Below are 23,512 nucleotides of genomic sequence, written 5' to 3'. Positions count from 1 at the left end.
AACATATATACCAGCTCAGATTTCAAATATGCTATACATAATATATGCTATTTTAGTAACTTACAGAGCTCTGAACTATTAACCCATTTTAAAAATAGGCTTTTCCGCCGTACACCCCAATAAATCATTATCTCCATCTGCTGTAAATTATCATCCCAAATCTCAGACCAAAACAATCACTAATCTCTGCCTTTACAGACTTGTTTTTACTGTTCCTCTCCTCCTGGACTTGTAAGGCACTTCAGGCTTTGGCTGTATTTTTTGTGCCTTAATCCAAGAAATGACTATTTACTCAACAAAGACCACTTACTTGTAGGAGATCGTTATTCACTAATCAAGACCTGAGTCTGGAAGTGAGAACACATACCAGCAATCCTAGCAGGAAACTGAGGCCACCCTGAGCTGCACAGCAGGACCCTGCATCAAAGAATATCAATGTATTTAGTTGACCAGCCCCTCTAAGCTGTGGATGTTAAGTGTGTTTGTACTATTTTAATACAAAACTTCCAGCTTCTGTTGGTGGAAAGAGGCAGGTGATAAGTGCACGAATATCTACCCACATGTGTGCTTACGTGCTAGCTAGTTTTATGTCAACTTAACACAGCTTGAGATATCAGAGAGGAAGCCACCTCAGTTGAGAAAATGCCTTCATAAGGCATTTGGGATTGGGAGCTGTAGGCAAGCCTTTAGGGCATTTTAAAAATCATCAGTTGATGCTGGAGAACCTAGTCCATAGTGGGTGGGGCTGTCCCTGGGCAGGTGGTCCTGAATTCTCTAAGAAAGCAGGCTGAGCAAGCCATAGGAAGAAATCCAGTAAGCAGTGTTCCTTCATGGCATCTGCATCAGCTCCTGACTCTAGGTTGTTCCCCTGCTTGAATTTTTATCCTGACTTCCTTTGATAATGAACTGTGATGTAGGAGAAGCCAAACAAACCCTTTCCTCTCCATGTTGCTCTGGTCACAGTGTTTTATTACAGCAACACAACCTTAACTAAGACAGCCTCTAGCTATATTTGTATCCTTTCTATTTGTTTAGTTGGTGTTGTGATTCTAATCTGATACCATGGATGTATTAGTTTTATTGATGTGATAAAACACTATGCCCGAGGAAACTTATGGAAGAGTTTCGTTGTGTTTACCATGATGACAGAATGGGGACAGAAGTTATCGGGCACAGTGGCTGGAGTAGTAACCCAAAAATTCACATCTTGAACTTCAGCCATGAGTCTTTACTTCCAGCGGAAAACTTCCTCTAACAAGTCTGCACCTTTTAAACTTCTTTAAAAACACTATCATTTGGAGACCGAGTGCTCAAATGACAAGACTATGGGAACATCTCATGTAAACCAGCACAGCAGGGTTTATTTTAGCATTTCTCCTTTATCTTTCGCTGGTAATAAGAAATGTGGCTTTCATTATTTACAATCTATTTACTTGTCAAAAAGCCTCAACAGATATGTCTACGTGTTAGCTAGTGGAGAGTGTGAATTTATGTGAAAAGATTCCTTACAAAAATAAAGATCTTTCAGTTGTGCTGATGTACACCAATTCTAGCACTCAGAAGGCAGAGACAGGCATATCTGTAAGTTCAAGGCCAGCATGGTCTTCTCAGTAAATCTATAACAGCAAAAGTTACCTAGTGAGATGACATCTTTTTAAAAACATGAAGAAAAGGAAGAGAAATTTAGATCTCAAAATCCTTACCTGGAGTGATCTACCTGATCCCCAAATTCATTGACAAGTGACCTTAGCAAAAACACACAAGGCACATCTACATCTGGTATGTGTCAAGCATCCTTGTTTTGAGAGATAATAATACCATATTGTATGTATCCATAGAGCAGTTTGTCTATTCATGTGAGTGGGTACTGTGGCTCCTTTCTCCCCTTGGCCGTGAATAATGTGGCCATGAATGAGAGTATATAACACTTCAGTTCTAGCTTTCAGGCAGACCAGGGCTCGAGTTTACCTACTTCCTCATCAAACATACACTTGTTTTTCTAAATGATGAACATTGCATGAATTTGTATCATCTGTGGTTATTTGTCTCGTGACTTCTTTTATAAAGCTCTTACCTCTGGTTTACAAGTCATCCACCACTTTTCATTTTGGGTAAGGAGGCACTCTTTAATTTATGTTCTCTCCATAAATCAGACTTCTGCTCCACCGATTTAGTGAGTAGTTGAGCCTTTTGCCCCTTTACACTCCAACTCTCAGTTTCCCTACATCTGCTCTTGTAGAACGCTCACCACATACTTTTATGATTTAATGCAATTTGGTTTCATTACAGGATATTCACACACTATAGCCAGAATACGATGCCTAATTACTTTGCATATATTAATTTCCTGCCTCAGAGTACAAGAACTTCCTTTTGTGTTGCATGTATAGCTGTAGCAAAGTTTTATATGATTTGGGGGAAATGGTTTAACTAAAAGAATATTTACATCTACTAAGAACAGATACTAAATAGTTTAAATTAATGGCATTTTATTATAGATATAAAACAGATATATTAAAACACAGCCACAGAAATTATTAGTCTAATCTTTACAACAGAAAGTATTTTTGACCTAGAGTTTGTAAGCTTATTAAATTAAATTTCATTGCTTTTCTTCTTGGCCTGAGATGAAGAAAATTAGATGTGTTATCTCTTGGGAATGAGAGTGAAGCAATGGAATGCTGTATTTTTTCACAAAGCAAATAACACAACAATTGTGCTTTTATAAGCTGTCTCTCCTTCTCCACTGGAATTATACAACAAATACCTCTCAGGTTTCAGTGTAACTTTCTTGAAGTGTTCCATCTGTGACCCCAGAATCTCTTCCCACATTTGGTAAAACAGAGAAGTAAGTTAAACCTCATCAGAAAATCTCACTTCGTGTGATATTAAGAAAGGCCTAACAATCCCTGCAGCAGCAAGGGCACTATTTAATGTCTGATGATCATAAAATTTATAGAACAGTTCCTATGATATGACCATGCCAGCCCTTAAGACAATAGGATGCAATTAGTATAAAGGGTTTCCTCAAGTGCTTAACTAATCAGAAAAGAGCAACCAAGGGTAAACTAGAATGCTAAGTGACCTGTAGTGTGTGGGGCAGTGGTGCAGGGGGCGGGGAGCAGTTCTGGTTCAGATCGGATTTATTTATACATAATATGGACTAGTTTTGTAAAATAATGAACAAGAAATTTACTTACTCACCACAATGAAAAATCTGAAGCCAACCAACAAGAGCTAGAGAAACTACCAGAGAAACCAAACTCCCTACCTTGCTGACCCACACAGACAGAGAGGTTCAAATGGCTGTTTTCCCTCACCATTACAGAATGCAAGAAGGAAGTTTGGCTATGGTGGAAAGAAAGTTCCTACTGAACATGTGTCTGTGACTAGACACTAAGAAAGAGAATGTTTTCCCATAAAGTCACTTTCTCATCAAATGATTTCACTGGACAATGAATCAAGTGACTACTTCACCTAGAAAAACCTTCATAGAAATGTTTTAAATCATATTTGTCACTACTCCAAACAAATGTATGATTCTGTTATTATGGAATACGAGTTTATATTGGGCAAGCAAGCCAGCAGCTTATCACATTTGGACTTTATGTTTTAAATTTTGCTGTTAGGTATTTTTCTAAAATTTATGTAAATTAAAGCCACAATGAAATAGCTATACACCCAACACACACGCAAGCACACACACACACACACACACACACACACACAGCAGTGGTAAGTGTATTAAGTCAGGAGACATCTTTTGCCTGGGAAGAGCAGGAGAAATTACAGAGTATGACTGTTACTCACATACAGCACACTGCAGCACCTAGGAGCCCACACAGCTGTGCAGAGATCTGAGGAAAGTACCAGGAAAGGACTGCCAACCTCAGTCCTCCCCAATCACTGAACAAAGAGGCTGCAGAGGCCACAGCTCCCTTCCACCTTTCCCACACAGCACCCACAGGAACTTCAAAACCAGAGATCTGAGAACTTCAGATGTCACACTCAGTCCAAATGTGTCAGTAACTCACTCAGTATACTATTCTTTTAAATTCTTATACTGCATTTACTGTCCACTCAGGCATAATCATCTCATGATGGTTTGCTTTTGTCTGCACATTGCTTGACTGCGTTTTAGGATCCTTGTATTTCCCCACAACAGACTATACCTTTCACCTGTATCTCTTACACTTTCCTATTACTTCAACATGTTTCTCTTTCTATGAAGCTCTGGTATGTACGATGAAATCCTATATGGTGGTCTTGACTTCAACAAGTCAATAAATAACCCAGGGTAAGCATTGTGCATACCAGATTTTAGTTGATAAGATTAGGTGTGGGACGGTACTAGTGTAGGTAAAGTTAGGAATACTATCTGAGCAGCTTTAAAACAAATAAAACTGTGTGACTAATGTACCTGGAAGGAGAAAGTTTTAAATAGTTAAAGTTCATAGATTTTAGAAACTGTTAAACTTGTGCAAGATTATAATTTATAAGCACAAAAAGGCAGTGAGGATGACATCCTTTCAGGCCAAACACCATACACACGATAAAAAAATGTAAATGCTTATAACCACTTATAAAAGAAAAAAGAATCTAATTGTGAAAAAAATTGAATAACCATAAGAACAACAACAACCAACAATACATATGGTACCAACTGGAACTTTAATACACATATGATATTCTCACAAATCATGCCATTCAAGAAGTTATGAATGTTTGATGACAAGAGACCAAATCTACAGGTCATGGGCAAAGAAGAATAACCTTGTTTTAAAGGCATAAGAAATTGTCAAAAAAAAAAAATCCATAGCAGAAAATTCACCATAGTTAGGAAAAGAAATCACAGTCTGGATATAAAAGGCATTTAGGGGGCCAACTGGAAGACCAGAAAAGAACTTCCTCTTACTATAATTAACACACGAAACATACAGGATTTAAAAAGCACACTGGAAGTGACAAGAGAGAATCACCAAGTCAGGTGTAAAGGCAGGCGCATCCAAATAACAGCAGATTTACCAATTGTAACTTTAAAAGTCAGGAGGGTTAAGATAGATGTACTCCAACTCTGAAAGACAACACCCGCCAACTACTGGCCCCCCCAACAGCTGCCATCATTGAAGAAAATAAAATCTTTCTATGATAAAAATAGACCAAAGGAATTTGTCATTGCTAAACTAGCTCTACAGAAACTATATGAAGGATTCTTGGAAAAGAAGGAAAAAATAATCTATTCAGGAAGCCAGAGGAAGAGCAGACCATGCTAAAATAATAGCCGAACATGAGAGGAAGAGGAAAATAGCAATCTCTACAAAAATCAACAAAAAGGCATGTATCAATACACACATTTCAATGATAACCCTGACTATGAATGGTATTAATTTCCCAGTCAAGACACAAAATTGTTGATTGGATTGAAAAGCAGGAATCATCTATTCACTGCCTCCAAGAAAATGCACCTCACCACAAAAGACAGATATTTCCTTAGGGTAAAAGGATGAAAATAAAATGTTTTCCAAATAAGTGGACCTAAGAAACAGGTACTGCTCTACTAATATTGATAGAAACAGACTTGAAGCCAAACCCAGTGAGAAGAAAATACAGATGGTCAGTTGGGAATAATGGATGAAGAGGACAGTGACTCTAAGCACGTTCTCTGATTAATCTGGTTTCATACGAGTACAGCCAGAGGCACCGTCGCAGACAAAGGAAGCACAAGAGCACTGGGGCCTCGGTAACTGCCACGTCACTGACCAGTCTTTAGAGCAACAGCGGAGGATAAATGAACATATGTAGATTAAATTATACCATAGATCAAATTTGGACTAAAGAGACATTTATAGATCACTCACACACAAACACTGAAGAATACACTCTGTTCTTGCTGCTGATGGAACAGTGTCTAAGTTAGATAACATATTAGGATACTAAGTCTCATGAATACAGGGAAATTGAAAGAACTCTTTGTATTCTACCCATTAACAAGAAAAGTGATAGAGCAAATACAAACTCCTGGAGATTACATCACATACTACTGAATGATGACTGGATCCTTGAAGAAATTGCAAAGAGAGTCTGGAAATACGGCCAGGTGCTTAAAATGTGTATCCCCTTTAAAAAGACTCAGGTTTGGTTTCTAGATCCTTGGTTAGGCCACTTACAACTGTCTGTAACTCCAGCTCCAGGGGACCCAATGCCCTTTTGTGGGCTCTGTAGACACACACACACACACACACACACACACACACACACACACACAGATATACCTCTACACAGGTATATATAAATACACAAGAAATTAGAAAGAAACTAAGAAAGTTCCTAGAATCAAATGAAAATGGAACACAACATATCAAAACCCACAGAAAACAGTGAAGAAAATCCCAAGAGAACAGTTATAGCTCTAAGTACCTACACTAAAAACTGAGGGGTATGAATAGCTTAATGGTGTGCTAAAGAAATAAAGCAAGCCAAACCCTCCAAAGTCAGTATACTGAAAGAAATCATTAAGATCAGGACAAACATTAATGAAATAGAAACAAGGTGCTTCTTTGAAAAGATAAACCAGGCTGACAAACCCTTGGCCAAATGAAACAAAAAGGAAAATATCCAAAATAATAAAACTAGAGATGGAAGAGGAGAAACATCTATTGAAATAGTTAGTAATGACATGCACGTCATTATAGGGCTTACCTTAAAATATATATTCTAATTCTCCCCAATCCCTCTGCCCACCTTCATTCGACCTGTGGACCCTGAACCATACAGGTAAGCTTCCCTTCCCACCCACCTTCCCTGTTTGCGGAATCCTGTAGAGCAAACAGATCCCTACAGCTTGATATCCCAGGGGGACTTAAATCCCTCCACCTTCATCAGACCCAAACCGTTCCTGCTCCATTAGTCCCCTGGGCAGCTTGCTAGCCCAGGTGGGCACCCATTCTCCTGACATCTCTCTGACTGCCTTATTGGATCTACAGCTCCTGAACGACACAGCCCTGCAGATCCTGAACCATACAACCCAAGGCTGATGGGTATGACAGAGGCTTGCCACATCAGGATCGTTAAGGTCAGCCCCCTAACAACACCAAATACAACAGGGACATCCAGGGACCAAAAGCATCCAGATGACTAAAGGTCCTCGGAAAAACACAATCAACAAATGTCAGGGCAATTTGACACTTTCAGAGCACAACTCTATTTCCACAGCAAGCCCTGGATAGCCTAAGACAACAGAAGTGCAAGAAAATGACCTTAAATCCAATATTACAAGATGATAGAAGCCTTTAAAGAGGAAATTAATAAATCCTTTAAAGAAACACAGGAAAAATACAGTAAAATAAAGATAGAGATTGCCTCTGAGTAAAAGGCTAGAAAAAAAGTTTTTCAAGCAAATTCAAGAAGAAGTTGAAGTAGCCATTCTAATATCTAATAAAATAGACTTTCAACCAAAATCAATCAAAAGAGACAGGAAAGGGCACTTCATACTCATCACAGGAAAAAGCTACCAAGGTGATTTCTCAATTCTGAACACTTATGCCCCAAACACAAGGGCACCCATATTTGTAAAAGAAACATTGCTAAAGCTTAAATTGCATATTGAACTCCACACATTAATAATGGGAGACTTCAACACCCCACTCTCACCAACTGACTGGACATCCAGATAAAAACAAAACAGAAATAACAAAGTGAACAGACATTATGAATGAAATGGAAATAACAAATATCTACACAATATTTCACCTAAATACAAAAGGATACACCTGCTTCTCAGCACCTCATGAATCCTTCTCCAAAATTGACCATACAGTTGGTCACAAAGCAAGCCTCAGCAGATACAAGAAAACTGAAATAATGTTTTGTATTATATCAGAACACTGACTTCATCAATAGCAGAAATACCAGAAAGCCTACATACTCGTGGGAATTGATCTCTGAATCAGGGAAGAAATAAAGAAATTTAAAACTTTCTAGAATTTAGTAAAAATGGAGGCACATCATGCTTTATTTTCTAACTATAGGAATGATCTTTACTTTTTAGCTAGAGGAAGGATCTTTATTTTTTAACTGTAGGTATGATCTTTTATTTGGGGCATTCCTCATGGCTGCCAGCATGTTGCTCAGCTCAAAACTATGGAACACTTCATGAATTTGTGTTCTATCCTTGAGCAGGGGCCATGCTAATCTTCTCTGTATCATTCCAACTTTAGTATGTGCTGATGAAGGGAAACAGAAGCTTTATTCTTAACCAGAAACTAGAAACAACCTATATGTCCCTCAACTGAAGAATGGAAAAAGAAAATATAGTATGTCTACGCAACGGAGTATTATTAAGCTATGAAAACAAAGACATCATGGATTCTGTGGGCAAATGAATGGGTCTTGAGAATATCATCCTGAGTGAGGTAACCCAGTCCCAAAAGGACATGCATGGTGTATTCTCACAAGTGGATATTAGCTATAAATACAGGATACCCATGCTACACTCCACAGACCCAAGGAGGCTGGATAGTGAGGAGGGCACAAGCTAGGATGCTTGCATGTCACTTTGAAGGGGCAATGGAATGATCACGGGAGACAGATGGAGAAAGGGAACTGGCTGGGACAGAGGATCGGAATGGGAACGAAGTGGTGGGGATTCAAGGTCGGGTGTGGGAAGAGTTGGGGGGGGTTGGCCGATGGCCATGAGAATGAATGGAAATCTGCAACTGATGGGGGAAAGGAGGGGACATCTCCAGGAAGAGACAGAGACCTGGGATAGGAGAGGTCCCCAAGAATCAGCGTTGGGGGGTGTGTATCCTTAGCTTTTACTCACACCATTGGAGAAATGGACCCTGCAGAAACCAGGCAGGAACCCTGGTGGAGCCATAGGGATACCAATCTACCACAAAACTTTCAACCCAAAACTTATCTCGTCTACAAGAAATGCAATGATTGGGAATGGAGCAGAGAATGAGGAAATGACCAATCAATAACTTGAGACCTATCCCATGGGCAAGCACCAATCCCTGACACTATTAATGATATTCTGCTACGCTTGCAGACAAGCGTCTAGTATGGCTGTCCTCCAAGAGGCTCCACCCACCAACAGGCTCAGACAGAGTCATATACCCACAGCCAAACAATGGATTGAGCTTGGGGACTCTTATGGAAGAACAGAAGGAAGGACTGCAGCCCCTAAAGAAATAGGAATTCCACAGAAGACCAACAGAACCAACTAACCTGGACCCCGGGGGCTCTCACAGTCTGAACCACCAACCAAAGAACATACACAGTCTGGATGCAGGTAGGCCTCCTGCACATATGTAGTAGATGTGCATCTTGGTCCTGAACAACTGGGGCAGGGGCTATCCCAAAAGCTGTTGCCTGTATGTGAGATATGTTCTTCTAGCTGGGCTGCCTTATCTGGCCTCAGTGGAAGAAGAAACACCTAGCCTCCCAGAGACTTTAAGTACAAGGGGTGGGGGGTAGATACCAGGTGGCCCTAAACCGCTCAGAGAAGAAGGAGGAGAGTAGGATTGTTGGAGAGGGCAGGGAGTGGGATGTAAAGTGAATAAGTAAAAATAAGTTATATATATATATATATATATATATATATATATATACGTATATATATATACATACATATACATATATATACGTATATATATATATATATATTCCACGAAGATGGATGTCTAAAAGGAATGCATAAATTTCTACACATATATGATCTAAGTTAATTAAAGATGAGGTAAATAATTCAAATAAATTTATTAAAAGCTGTTATATTAATTAATTAAAACTCTTCCAATTAAAAACAAAAGACTAAGCCCAGGTGGATTCACTGGTGAATTTTACCAGTCATTCAAAGGTAGAAGTAATACAAATGGTTTCCAAACTATTCTATCGACTAGAAAAAGAAAGTACATTACCCTTGTAACATCTGTTCTCCCTGGCACAATATTTGCCACAGAAACAATAAAATCATGAAGAAAAATGAACTCAGAAGCTAGGAAAATCAGAAGACACAGTTCTTTAGAGGTAGGAATTGCCAGACAGACACAAAGTAGACAATAACTAGGTAACAGATGTTTAAGGAAGTAGTCTAGGTAACCACAAAGATGATAAGCAAGGACAGAACCACCAGGACCCATCTGAAAGTTAACGTTTCCCATTGCAATGTAATGTCAAAAACAAAATATAAATGTTTAAAATAAAAAGTGGCATTTAATAGATGAGACAACTGGAAATTAAAATGGAATGTTCAGTTAAATGAATCACGCAGAATGCAGTACTGAGAGGAAAAGGGGTGCAAACGTGTCGGCCTTTCCTTAATAGATAGTCTGTTTTCACAGGAGTGAAGATGATATAAAGACATTTTCAGAAAAAGAAAAACATAAAATCTACCAGCAAAGACTAACATTAATAACTGAAGAGCTAGGAAAATCGCCCGGGATGTGACAAGGGACAGGAAGTAAATAGCAAGAATGCACGTAGGAAGGTAAAGGTCTGTGTCAGTAACCTGCAGTGACCAGACTTCAAATGCTCCAAGGCTGGTTCTTTGACTGTGCGAAGAGAACCTTTACGATAGAACTTCAAGTTCTAGTATTTTAAATATACAAGGCAAAAATATTCAGAGTAACACTAAATGGATAAAATTGAGCATACAAATTTCAGATGAAAAATTTTTAAATACCTATTTATACCTTAACAACTTTCTTTCTTTTTTGTTTTTGTTGTTATTGATTTCTTTTGTTTTCCAAAACAGGGTCTCTCTGTCTCAAGAACAACTCTGGCAGTCCTGAAGCAACAGCTATGGCTGGCCTCCAGCTCAGATCTCCAGCCATCTCTGCCTCCTGAATTGTGGGACTCAGAGCATGCACCACCACAGCCAGCTTCAGTCACATCTCTTCAAATGAAGAGAGATGGGGGGGAGGGTGCATGGAATGGGACTCATAGAACTGTTCACATATATTCGAACATGTCAGTCATTACAATGACTACAAATGGAATAAATATGCCAACTAATGGATATGTGTCATATTGGACAAAGTAACAAACTTTCACAAAATTCTATGTAAAATTTATGGGACACATCTAAATTGTAAAGATGGAGAAAGGTTAAAAATAAGCCGAGCTAGACGTGTTTTGTTTTTGTTATTTTCAACACATATTTCAAATGTTTTGAGATTTGATTCACAAAATATACTGTTCCTCTAATACTTTCACTTGGGAGATGGAAGATAGGATTAGGAGTTTGGAGTCACTGTGAAGTCAGTTGAATATCAAGTCTGAGGCCAGTCTGAGCTACAAGAGACAAAAATCCATGTACAAACCCGTAAAAGAAAGTCAAAGTGCAGAAGAGATGTAATGGGTAAGAGCTGACAGAACTGAGACACTTATCTCAATATGGAAGAAGCAGTTTGTGAAGCAAAGCACTAAAGGAGTTAAGAAGACAGTGATAGGCTACACGTTAACCTTTCCTGATCGTTATATTATTCTTCTAATAATTTACTTCCCCTAAGATGAAATATGTGGGTGAAGGTTTTAGATGACCTAGTTAGATTTAATTCTGATTTTTGTAATTGGGTAATTAAAGTCTATGTTTTAGTGTCTATTCAACTATTTCTCAAGTTGTATTTAATTATTATGGCATTTTTGTTGGCCAAATTATTAATTTATGGACTTACATAGTTTATTTAGGCACCAAATGACGTCTACATTACAGTTGTTCTGCATGAAGGAATTTTGGGATAATGCACATAGATAAAGCGCATTCCAGATTTAAGCATGTGACTAACTAGCTGTTACCCACACACCCTTCTGAATATGTGCACTAGCAGCAGAGCCACTACTCTCTTGACCTCTTCCCAGACACTGCTACTCTGAGGAAAGGAAAGGAAGATACAAGCCAGCGATTCTTTTTCTAATACTGATACCCCTCTGAGTTTAACCTATATTTGTTCTTAAACCCCAATATTTCTCATCTACTTAACTTTTTGAAAGGTGTGATAAGCCATTGTTAGCTACTAGGAACAGAACATTGTATACATGGTATTAGTGCCAGGCTACGGAAGTTGGTACTAAGAAAAATTGGCACAGGACAACTTTCTCACAGCACTAAAACCACAGCCACAAATGGACTCTCTTAGTATACAAACTACAATTTAAGCTGTAGCTAATAGGATATCATTTCCCTAGCTATTTAAAATTTACTTTAGAAACTGCAGAGAAATAATACCATATGGAAAATGTAAAACAATAATTAAAACTCATTGCTACAGTTTTGAAAATATGAGAAAATGGCAGGCTCTAAACTCTTAGGCTTTTTACACTAGATTTTAGTAAAAACAAAACTGATACAATTTAAGGTTTTTGATTTTTGCAACATATGTTTTTGAATCTATAGATTAGGATTTCCAAAATACGAGGTTCTTCTAATACTTTCAAAATTTCAAGCCAACAATAAAAGAATATGAATGAAATAATAAACTCCAGAAATCTCATCTTAAAAACACAAGAGTGTGGGAGGTACTGAGAGTCTTGCACTCACAGGTAAGCACTAGGAGGAACCAGGAATGCTAAGGACACAGGGACACCCCTTCAAAGGAAGGGTATACATAAAATTTGAACCAACACCAGTTACTGAGCCATGTTGAACAGAACTACCTTCCTGCCTCCAGGGAATCATTGCCTCTAGTGGCTATCACTCTCACCACAGTCAAACATAGTTTCTATATTTCTCCAAATTACTCTTTTCTATTGTCTTATTCAATGTTTAAATTTACTGAATTATAGAGAGCACACATGGACAGACCCATGGCTTCAGCTGCACATGTAGCAGAGGATAGCCTTGTTGAGCATCAGTGGGAGGAGAAGCCCTTGGTCCTGCCAAGGCCTGATGCCCCAGTGTAGAGAGAAACGTCAGAGCGGGGAGGCAGGATGGAGTGGGAGGGTGGGGGGCACCCTCATAAAATCAGGGGAAGTGGAGATGGAATAGAAGATATAAGGGGAAATTCAGGAAAGGGGGTAACATTCGAAATGTAAATAAAATATATCCAATAAAATCGGAAAAAGGAATATAAAAAATTTACTAGATTATAAAGTGCATTAAGAAGACAAATTCTAAACATTATAATTTTACAAATTTTCACAAAGTAAGCATATCTATTTGATTGGCTAACTGTAGTAACCATTAACTTGACAGGTCTCACTATGTAGCCTTGGCTAACCTAGAACACTACATGTAAACATGGCCTGTACTGGCTGGTTTTGTGTGTCACCTTGACACAAACTGGAGTCATCACAGAGAAGTTTCCATGAGATCCAGCCGTAAGGCATTTTCTCAACTAGTGATGAAGCATAGGAGGACCCATTGTGGGTGGAGCCATCCCTGGCCCAGCCCACTGTGGGTGGAGCCATCCCTGAGGTGGTAGTCTTGGGTTTTATAAGAAAGCAAACTGAGCAAATCAGTAAGTAACTCCTACTTGGAGTAATCTCTCCATGGCCCCTGCATGAGCTCCTGCTTCCTGACCTGCTTGAGTTCCAGTCCTGACTTCCTCTGGTGATGAACAGCAATGTGGAAGTGTAAGCTGAATAAACCCTTTCCTCTCCAACTTGCTTCTTGGTCATGATGTTTGTGCAGAAATAGAAACCCTGACTACAACATAGCCTCAAATTTAAGAGTTCCTCTTGAGCCTGTCTTCCTAGTGCTGGGATTAAGATATGTGACACCACACTCTGCCCCATCTTTAATTTTTAAAAAAGATTTATTTTATGCATCTTGGTATTGTGGTATCTCCCACCTGCATGCTTGGTGCCAAGGATCTCCTGGAGCTGAAACTACAGACAGTTGTGGGCTGCCATGTGGTTGCTGAGAATTGGACCTGGGAATTGTAGAGGAGCACCCACTCCTAACCACTGAGCCATTTCTCCACCCCGTCTTTAGTTTTTAAGGTGATAATAAAAGTTAAGAAATAATTACAATGATTGTGGTAAAAAAAAAAAAAAAAAAAGGCAGAATGATAGAGTGAGGAAGATGAAATCAGGTGAGGACACACAGCAGAAGTGTTTTTCATAAGAAGAATCCTCTATCTTCCAAACGTGAGGACAAACACTGTCTCTACCTGACAGCTGACTATTCTGTTGTTGCTCCTACTCTAATGTCCATGATCTTCGTCCTACTTGTGGTGGTTTGAATGAGAATGAACCCCAGAAGCTCATATATTTGAATGGTTAGTTATCAGGGAGTGACACTATTTGGGAAGGATTAGGAGGTGTGGCCTTGTGGGAGGAGGTGTGTCACTGTGGGTGGGCTTTGAGGTTTCAAAAGTCCAATACAGGACCAGTGGTCCTCTCTTCCTGCTGCTTTGGGATTCAGACAAAGAACTCTCAGCTATTTCTCCATTTCATGTCAGCCTGCATACTTCCAGGTATGACGATAATGGACTAAGCCTCTGAAACTATAAGCCAGCCCCAATTAAATGCTTTCTTTTTATAAGAGTTGCTGTGGTCATGGTGCTTCTCTCTTTACAGTGATTAGAAAGCTAAGACATTAGTTTTATTCTTCAAAGCTCAACAGATACATAAAAGTTCCATGATGCTATTATAAAATTATCAGTGCACGCCACAACTTTAAAATTGACAATAGTTTGCAATCTATTGGAGCTTTCTTTCCCTTAAATAGGCAGGTCAGGTTTGTCATCTGAAACTGGTCATTGTTGAAAAACATCTGATGCTGGGTCTAGACCTAGCTCATAAAGGTAATAAAGCTATAGAATGTTCAAACTCAAACTATTTCCCCCCTGTCATATACAAGCCTTCCTCAGATGTAGATTCTGAAATATTTTTACATTCTAGTACAGTGGGTCTCCACCTTTGGGCCTCAAACACTTTGGGGCCACATATCAGATATTCTACATATCAGATATTTACATTATGATTCATAACTAGCAAAATTAGTTATGAAATAGCAACAAAATGATTTTATGGTTGGGGTCAGCACAGCATAGGGAGCTGTACTAAGGGGTCGCACTAAGCACTGGGAATTTTGAGAACTACTAGTCTACTTCAATTAATCCTTTTCTAGCTGGATTATTCTTTGTATTTCACGAATGTATTTAATGTACTGTAACTCTTCCAGTTACCAAGTGCACATAGGGTATGTTGTGTTTGGTTAGAATTTCTGAACAATTGAGCCCCGCACATGATTAGCAGCACTGCGTTCAGGGCAAAAGCTCCACGGAACCTGGAGTCCCTAGTACTCAAAGGAGACAACAAAGAGCTGTGCTCAGATGCCACTGCTCTGATTTCAGGAGCGTGCAGGCGCAGCTGGCCAAGGTCTTCCAAGAGACACCTCCCTCCCGAGTGTGGGCAACCCCCACTGGCCGCTCCCACTACAAAGAGCAAACCCTCCGCATCCCGTCACCAGGGCAACCCTGCCACCGGATACCAATGCTGTCAATACCGCATCCAAAGCGGGCACTTGAGGAGTGAGCACCGCGACCCCGTGCACCCAGAGCTCCGACACCCCACGACGCGCACTCGAGCTGCCGCGCCTCACAGCCCGTGGCGAGGCCTCCGCCGCCCCGCCCCAGCCACACGCCCGCCCGCCTGCCGCACGTGTGGGCCGTGATTGTCCCCGGCGGTATCCCTCCGCGCCCCCGTCTCAGCTCCCCCGCCCTCCTCGGGACCCTCGCGGGCTGCGCTGCGGAAGGATCGCACGCACGCGCGCGCGCGCGCGCACTTCCCGCTGGCCGCCGCGAGCCGAGGGAGTTGCGGTGTGAGTCGGCCGTCGCCAGCCCCGCTGCCAGCGTCGCTCTGTCGCTGGCTCCTGAGCCCCGCGGCCGCGGCCGCCCGGCGCTCCCGCTGCGGGTCCTGTCCCCGCCCGCCGCAGCTCCCCGGAGAGGGGCGGTCGGTGCCTGCGCAGAGCCGCCTCCTCCCCGCCCCCGCCCCGCCTCCACCGCCGCCGCCGCCGCCGCCGCTGCTGCGCCTCTGCTCCTGCCGTCCCCGCTGCAGTGCGAAGGGCTCGAAGATGGCCGGTTGGCAGAGCTACGTGGATAACCTGATGTGCGATGGCTGCTGCCAGGAGGCCGCCATTGTCGGCTACTGCGACGCCAAATACGTCTGGGCAGCCACGGCCGGGGGCGTCTTCCAGAGCATCACGGTGAGGCCCGGGGGCGCCGAGCCGGCAGGTGTGCGGCGGGCCTCAGAGGAAGGGGACGCCCGCCCGCGAGGGACGGCCGGGGCTGGAGGATGGGGTGCCGCCGACTGAGGAAGGGGATGCTGCCCGAGGCCGCGCGGGGGCGGGGCGGCCGGACTCTCGCCCCGGCGGCGCCCCGGCTTGCGGCTGCCAGGGTGGAGGAGGGGAGGTCTCCCCGGGAGGCCCCTTGGCGTTCGGGGAGCCCTGCGGTGTGGGTCCCCGGGTGTGGGCGGGAGGTCCTGGCCCTGGTTCTGGAGCGCGGGATGTGGGAGGCGGCGGCGGCCGGGTCCCGGGAATTAACGGAGTGACTTTGCGTAGGCTTGCGGGTGTCCAGGCCTCCTGGGCTGGAGAGAAAGGTACGCGGACCACGTAGGTGGAATCGTGAATCTACTTGAGCTGTGGCTCTAGTTTTTTTTTTTTTTTTTTTTTTTTTTTCCTCCAAGATGGCGAACTGCCATTGATTCTCTTCTCCACCTATAGAGATTCATCGATATAATGTTATCCCCAGTTACGCAACATAGCTCTAAAAAGGGGATGGTTAAATGGTGATTTAAAAAAAAAATCTGGGGAGTCGCTGGAGGGGGGTGACACTTCTCTAAGTCACTCCCTCTTTAATGATGGGAGAAAAAAACTAATACCGATTTATGCTTCACGTTGCCTCATTTTCATGTGACTTGATGGCTTTTGACTCGGTTGCCACACATTTGGAGTATATTCGTCTATTAGCCTCCAACACTGCTTATTGTTAGGCCCGTTTCTATGCAATGCTCTTCTTTAAAAGGTTGGCACCAGTATCAAGTACAAGACCTTTCCCTTAATTTCTTAGCTCCACACTCCGTCCCCATCATCTAGCAAAATTCGAGTCCCATATCACAAGTGCTCCGCATTTTACTCCTTAACGTGGTTTAACTTATTAGTGTGGATTCAGTCTGTGGTAGGAGTGCTTTAAGATCTCCTGTCCCCATGTGGGAGACCACAATTCCTGCAGCGAATTGACATTTGGTGATTAACTTTTTTTTCTGCAGTCTTGTCTTTGTGTGTGAGTTCCCGCTGTCTGGCTTGAGAAGATTGCGGGGAGTATGCTTGGAAATGGCTGGGGCCTGCTATGACTCTGCAGTTCTGATGGGGGCGACGCCTTCCTTCTTATTCATGGAATGTTAGAATGAACGTTTTCTCTTTTCCACTTCTGCTGGCTACCCCACTTTCTTTACCAATGCCCCTCCATTTTCTCCCAGATTTTACTGTTGCTTACTGCAATGCTGTGGACAGAATCCACTGTACATTTGTCCAGAAGGAAAGCTGATGATTGAATGGAAGGGCAAAGCAAGTTAGAGAGAAAAGAGTGGTGGCTAGAAAAATAGGAGGGAAATACGAATTTTGAAATGTCCTGCAGTCTGATGATTGAGGTTCATACTATCAGGGATATTTCAAGGTACTCGAAACAGAGACGTAAGCAGGTTTATCTGGATAGACTTTAACCAACTTTAAGTTTGGTGCAACATGACTAATGTGGCTGAAAATGATAGGCAAGCTGTTGTAAGAGCTTATAGCTGAAACTTTATAATTACATAAGCACCTTCAAGTAGCACCTGACTTGATATAGTTTATAAATAACTCAATTTCGGTTTGTACCCAATATCAACTGCCAAGTGTTTAGGGAGACTCTTTGTATTGTATGGTTGTATGGTTGGTATACACTGGCTTTAGTTAGCAGACCTCACTGTCAATTGCAAACTAATGTGTAAATCATGTAACCATGCAGGAATAGGTAATAATAGAAATGGCTATCTTGATTTTATATCAGTACACAGTTTGTTGTATCAAATTCTGATTAACTGTAATTTTTTCTTCTTTGTTTTGGGTGGCCAGCCAGTAGAAATAGATATGATTGTAGGAAAAGACCGGGAAGGTTTCTTTACCAACGGTTTGACTCTTGGAGCAAAGAAGTGCTCTGTGATCAGAGATAGCCTGTACGTGGATGGGGACTGCACAATGGACATCCGGACGAAGAGTCAAGGTGGGGAGCCGACATACAATGTCGCTGTTGGCAGAGCCGGGAGAGGTAAGCAAGCTCTTTCTGTGCCACTTTACAACCTGGGTTTCTTTAATGGTTTACATTAAAAATTAGTTATAATGGCACTTAAGGTGGTTTTTGTGAACTGCTCAGCACTGAAGGGCGACACTGAGACTTGAGAGTGCTTATGCAGACTCCTCCCCTGACTGCTCCACACGGAGGCTGGAGCAGCCTTAGCCATGCAAAGTTGCCTCTCACAGTCCAGCATGTTAGGATGCTGTGGTGTGTGATTGTTAAACTTCTAGTCACTTAGTTATTGTTGTGTCTGATTGGTCTTTACTTGTAGATCTTTCCTTTGATGTTTGCTTAGATTTGAAATCAATTCCCTGCTCATCTTGAAAAAGAAAAGAAAAAGAACAAAAAATTTACATTGTTTTATTTTTCTGCCAGGAACATTTCTGAAGAAGAGAAAAATAGACTAGATTTTTAGAGTGCATGTTCCATTTACTAAAATACTTCCAGAGAATGTGATTTCATTTTGAAAAGTAGGAAGCTACATGCAGTTTATGTACTTGGCACACAAACCCTGGTACTAGTTTCCAGACTTGGTAATAAAAATTCTGGTTTCAATATGGCATAAGAAAATCTAATATTCCATGGAGAACCTTGGACACTGAAGTTTACTCTGACATCTCACAGACAAATACATTTATGTGTAAGCTTGTATAATGGCCTCATTTGGCAAAGGTAGCACATAGAACAGTTCTATGAGCCTACAGTGAGTTATAATTTAATACTGTAGATGTCCGAGGCGTGCTTTGTTTCTAAAACAAATCGCATAAAACAAGATAACTTTAAAACAGACAAATCTTAAGTTTTAGCTCCTTCCAAATACATAAGATGCTAGGGTTGAAAAAAAATGCATCAGCTGAAGGGCTGGAGAGTTTGCTTGGTGCATAAAATCCATGACTGAGGCTATATTCCCAGCACCCACACAGCAGCTCCCAATTGTGTAGCCACAGTTCCAGGGGCTCTGATGCCCTCTTCTGGCCTCCAAGGATACCAGGCATACATATATAGCTATATAGTATAGGTATACATACATACATACATACATACATACATACATACATACATGCACACACATATATATAGGTATGCATGACAAAAATACATATGCATAAAAAACTCAACACTTAAAGCCAAATGAAATGAAACTTTTTTACCACAGACCACTGCTGACACCTAGTGGCAGTGAGTCTGTTTGGCACACACCTGTGCATATAGTTGAGTTCAGTACAACACACATTCGGTGCTAGAAATAGTAGGCAAGGGAGTCTCTATGTAAGACAGATACCACTAACGGACAGTTTACATTTCTGTTTAAATTTGTTTATCATTTTCCTCTGTAAGTGATAGACATGTTAATTCATTTATAGTCACACATGTAAGACAGTAGCTTGTATTTCTCATACATGTTGCATTTGGAAAGAATTAATAAATGAAATATATCAGAATTTTTTAAGTATATTTTGGGAGACAAATAGTGTGGTGTCGGCCAGAATATTTTTCCCTAGGATGCAAAGTAAACGATCACTTTCCTCCTAGCTCTCATGGAGATCGTGATGGAACTCAGCTGTGTACAGTGGGGTTTCCGTGTGCATCTGACGTGTGCTGTTTTTAGTATATTTACTGGCCTGAAGGCTCTTTGAGAGTTCTAGAGACAGAATGGATTTCAGTGTTTAACAGTTCATGGAAAACTAACTTAATGTTAACTTATTAATCTATCTGCTTAAACTTATGTGGTTTCTTGATTAACACTTCTTTTGAAACACTTTTCTCCTTTTTCTTTCAGTCTTGGTCTTTGTAATGGGAAAAGAAGGGGTCCATGGAGGCGGATTGAATAAGAAGGCATACTCAATGGCAAAATACTTGAGAGACTCTGGGTTCTAGCTGCTAGGCAGACTGTTAAGTATTAGGGGAAAATTGCTCTTAAATTTTCCTAGCTGTAAGCTTAAGTCTTAATTCTGGAAATTTTATTAGCAATGCAGGGTGATGGGATATGAACCTGTGTCTCCTTTGTATCCCTCTGTTGGTGGGGAAAGGTGTCTTTCTTTCTGCCCCTTCCCCTTAAATAATTCTGTTCATTTTTGTTTTGTTTCCTTGTGTACTCCAGCATTGGTTATAGTCAATGGGAAAGGAAGGTGTCCACGCAGGCACAATTAACAAGAAAACATATGAACTCGCTTTATACCTGAAGAGGTCTGATGTGTAAGCAGCCTCTCCCCATCTACCTACCTATCAATTGTCTTCATCACCACCCTAATTATGGTCACAATGCTACCAGATTGTAGATGGTAGCTAGTTTTTCCTTATTTTCTAATGTCATGATTCCCAAGGGGTCATTTGTATGTTAACCACTGTGTGTAACCAGCCTTTATCTGGCATCATAATTGCAGCACAGTAATGATTTGCATGATACCTTGAAATTGGGGGAAGGGGGCATGCCAAGTCGGGCATCACTTCGTCTTAGCAATTAGTGGAATACTGATTACTAAAATAAGTTAATATTAAGCAAGGTGCCGGTGTACAATCTCTAATTTGATCAGTGTCTTTGAACACTTTGAGCATTTACTTAGCTCATTTAGTCTTCCTTTTGTAGCGCATGGTTGGGAGGGAAGTGTGCATGCATCTGTCCCTCACGCCTTTTTCATCCCTCCCTTCCAACATGAGGTGTTTGGTTGCTTCCACTCTCCTTTATGTAGTGCCTGGTTTATTTAACCTAATTAATACCTCCTCTGTTGATGAGCTATTGAGAGTTGCAGTGATTTAATATGGTGATTGCACTGGGGACAGACTATTTGTAGTGTCTATAGGACATGAAGGATACAACGTGGAGAGCAAAGGCACTTCCTCCCATGACCTTACGACAGTAACCATACCGATCAAACTCCCAGGGACGCTCTACCATTGCAGTAGCTCAGACTTGTCTTTTCTTTGCACACCAGCTGTACTCTTGAGTAAAATTGTAAAAGGCTGCCATCATGGATATTAGGTATCCCAAATAACCGTCTGGAGTGTGTCCAGTTTATTTTTCATAGGACCAATTTTTATTTGCAGCTTAGGTTTTTATATGAAGTTGCATTATTGTGGACTTGGCCGTCTTGTGATGTATTTTTTTCATATGTATCCTGTGCCATACTATTGTTAAAATGAACTGTTGCTATTGTGAGATGGATTTCCTTTCGAATGGCACTACTTTAGGGACATTCTAGTATTTGCTTCTATTGTTTGGGCATTGTGGATAATGTACAGATTTAAAAACAAATCTTGTTGCTGATTTGTCCATTTCTTTCCCTGCACTTTGTTACATCTGGGATACAGTCTAACTCATCTGATTTAATATGCATTTAAAAAAATGCCATAACTATTAAACACCTTGTTTACAGACAGATGAAATAAATTTATTCCAACCAAATGCTCTATTGGACTCCTGTTTTTATTATAAATTATTGATTTTTGGCTTTGTTGTTATTGCTGACTTTGGACAGTGGGGTGGGAGGTATTTGCTGTTTAGTCCTTGTTGGCCTTAAACTCAAAATACTTCTACCTAAGCTTTCTTAGGGACTGTGAGGAAAGGGCCCAACTTACCTGTGAGCATGTAAAAACACCTACAAATTTCTTTTTGATAAGCTTTGGTCACTAAATGTGGCTTTTGTGCCTTCACCCTGACTTAATGTGAAGAAAACTAACCTCCTAGGGAATAAATATGTCATATTGGCCTCTTGATGCAGATTCAATCTCATAAGCACAAAGAGGCTCCAGTGGCAAGAAGACTTTCTGTGGACTCCATTATGAAGGGTCCCTCTGGACTGAAGGGTCAGTGATTGGAGATTTGCCGTCCGTGTTTGCAGCCTGATGTCAGCCAGTGAGCCTCAAAAGACCAGAAGCCATTCCTCAGACAGCACTCAGGAGAATCTGATACTTCTGCTTTTCTGGTTTCAGAGTAATGTGTTGTCCATAGCTAAGTATTTTAATCCTAGAGTCTCTTAAGTACATATTTAAGTTGAAGACTATTGAGGCAAACCATTACTTCAAATTATCAAGCAGGAACATGGCAGCAGGTGCTCGGGTTATTCTAAGTGAGACCGGGGAGCGGGAACAGTGGGCACGGGCTCCAGGGTACTTACTACCTTAGAGGTGGAGAGGTCATAGGCCAGGAATGTTGAGAAATAACCAGTGTGGTTTATATCAATTGACCTGCATACTACCCTTAAGAAAGACTGGATTAGGGGACAGGAATTCATCTTTTCCATACTTAAAATATACTGCACATAATGAAAGTTGTTAGGTAGTAATTATGAATCAAATTTACATACAAGATGTAAAATATTTAGAAGATAGAAATCTGGGTCTATTTTGATATGTTAAGATACTCTAGACCCTACAAAACTGTTAAAACCTGGTATCGTCAGGAATAAAGGTAGAAAGATGAAAATTTAGTGATAAGGTGATTTGAAGTTTTTAAGTAATTATTCCCACATGAATTGTAGTAAACCAAGTTGTGGAACCCTTAATGAATACCTGGAAATTGCATTGTATGTTGAACACTGTGACGATCACACTGAAATAGTAAAAGGTTAAGTCACTGGCTCCTGCTCACAATTCCAAAAGAAAATATTCTCAGGGAAATGTGTGTGGGGTGGTATATGTGAGTGTGTACCTATTATGTCCTTAGTTCTGAAAACTTAGCATAAGGAAATGGGCCGTACAAATTTGTGTATCAAAATGCCTATCACATTTAACAATAATCAAAACTTCAAAACATAAGGTTGAGTATGTCCCCTGGACAGAATAGTTAAAAAGAGTGACAGAGCCTAGATGGACATGCTGCATTATGAGTGTGTGTGAGTGTATAATTGTTTTACATAGCCAAAAACTTGGCCAAGCCAAGGGAACCCCACAGGAGGAGGATGTGGGGCTATAGGAGCCAGAAGGGTCTAGGACACAGCCCACAAAACCAACTAAGCAGAGCTCGTAGGGGAGACTGAAACAATAATCAAAGATCCTGTATGGGTCTGAACTAGGTCCTCTACATTTATTTTATGATTTTTATAGGTTGATGTTCTTATGGATATTCAGTGGGAGGAGGGGCTGTCTCTTCTCTCTAGCCTGCTCTTGGGACCCCTCTCCTCCCACCGGATTGCCTTGTCAAGGCCAGAAGAAGACATTGGATCACATTGCAGATGGTTGTGAGCCCCAAAGTGGTTGTGGGGAATCGGACTCAGGACCTCTGGATGAGCAGTCAG

General features: G+C 41.1%; 1 protein-coding gene across 1 annotated transcript; it reads left to right on the top strand.

Annotated features, from left to right (window-relative positions):
* Nucleotides 1-15,758: 15,758 nt before the first annotated feature.
* PFN2 (profilin 2) lies at nt 15,759-21,675 on the top strand. Its single transcript, XM_080929454.1, has 3 exons — nt 15,759-16,153; nt 18,059-18,251; nt 20,059-21,675. Exons 1-3 carry the CDS (start codon nt 16,022-16,024, stop codon nt 20,154-20,156), a joined length of 423 nt encoding a protein of 140 aa, XP_080785580.1. The 5' UTR covers nt 15,759-16,021; the 3' UTR covers nt 20,157-21,675.
* Nucleotides 21,676-23,512: the final 1,837 nt, after the last annotated feature.

Source organism: Micromys minutus (genome assembly GCF_963924665.1).
Source record: "Micromys minutus genome assembly, chromosome: 15".
NCBI lineage: Eukaryota > Metazoa > Chordata > Mammalia > Rodentia > Muridae > Micromys > Micromys minutus.
Note: the sequence above shows the minus strand (reverse complement) of the source record. Positions and strands in the feature narration are given on the sequence as shown.

What these genes read in the sequence shown, in the direction of transcription:
- PFN2 (XM_080929454.1), top strand. Translation starts at nt 16,022, where the DNA reads ATGGCCGGTTGGCAGAGCTACGTGGATAACCTGATGTGCGATGGCTGC. An exon ending in GCGTCTTCCAGAGCATCACG is followed by an intron (nt 16,154 to 18,058) that starts GTGAGGCCCGGG and finishes TTGGGTGGCCAG; the next exon opens with CCAGTAGAAATAGATATGAT. An exon ending in TGTTGGCAGAGCCGGGAGAG is followed by an intron (nt 18,252 to 20,058) that starts GTAAGCAAGCTC and finishes TTTTTCTTTCAG; the next exon opens with TCTTGGTCTTTGTAATGGGA.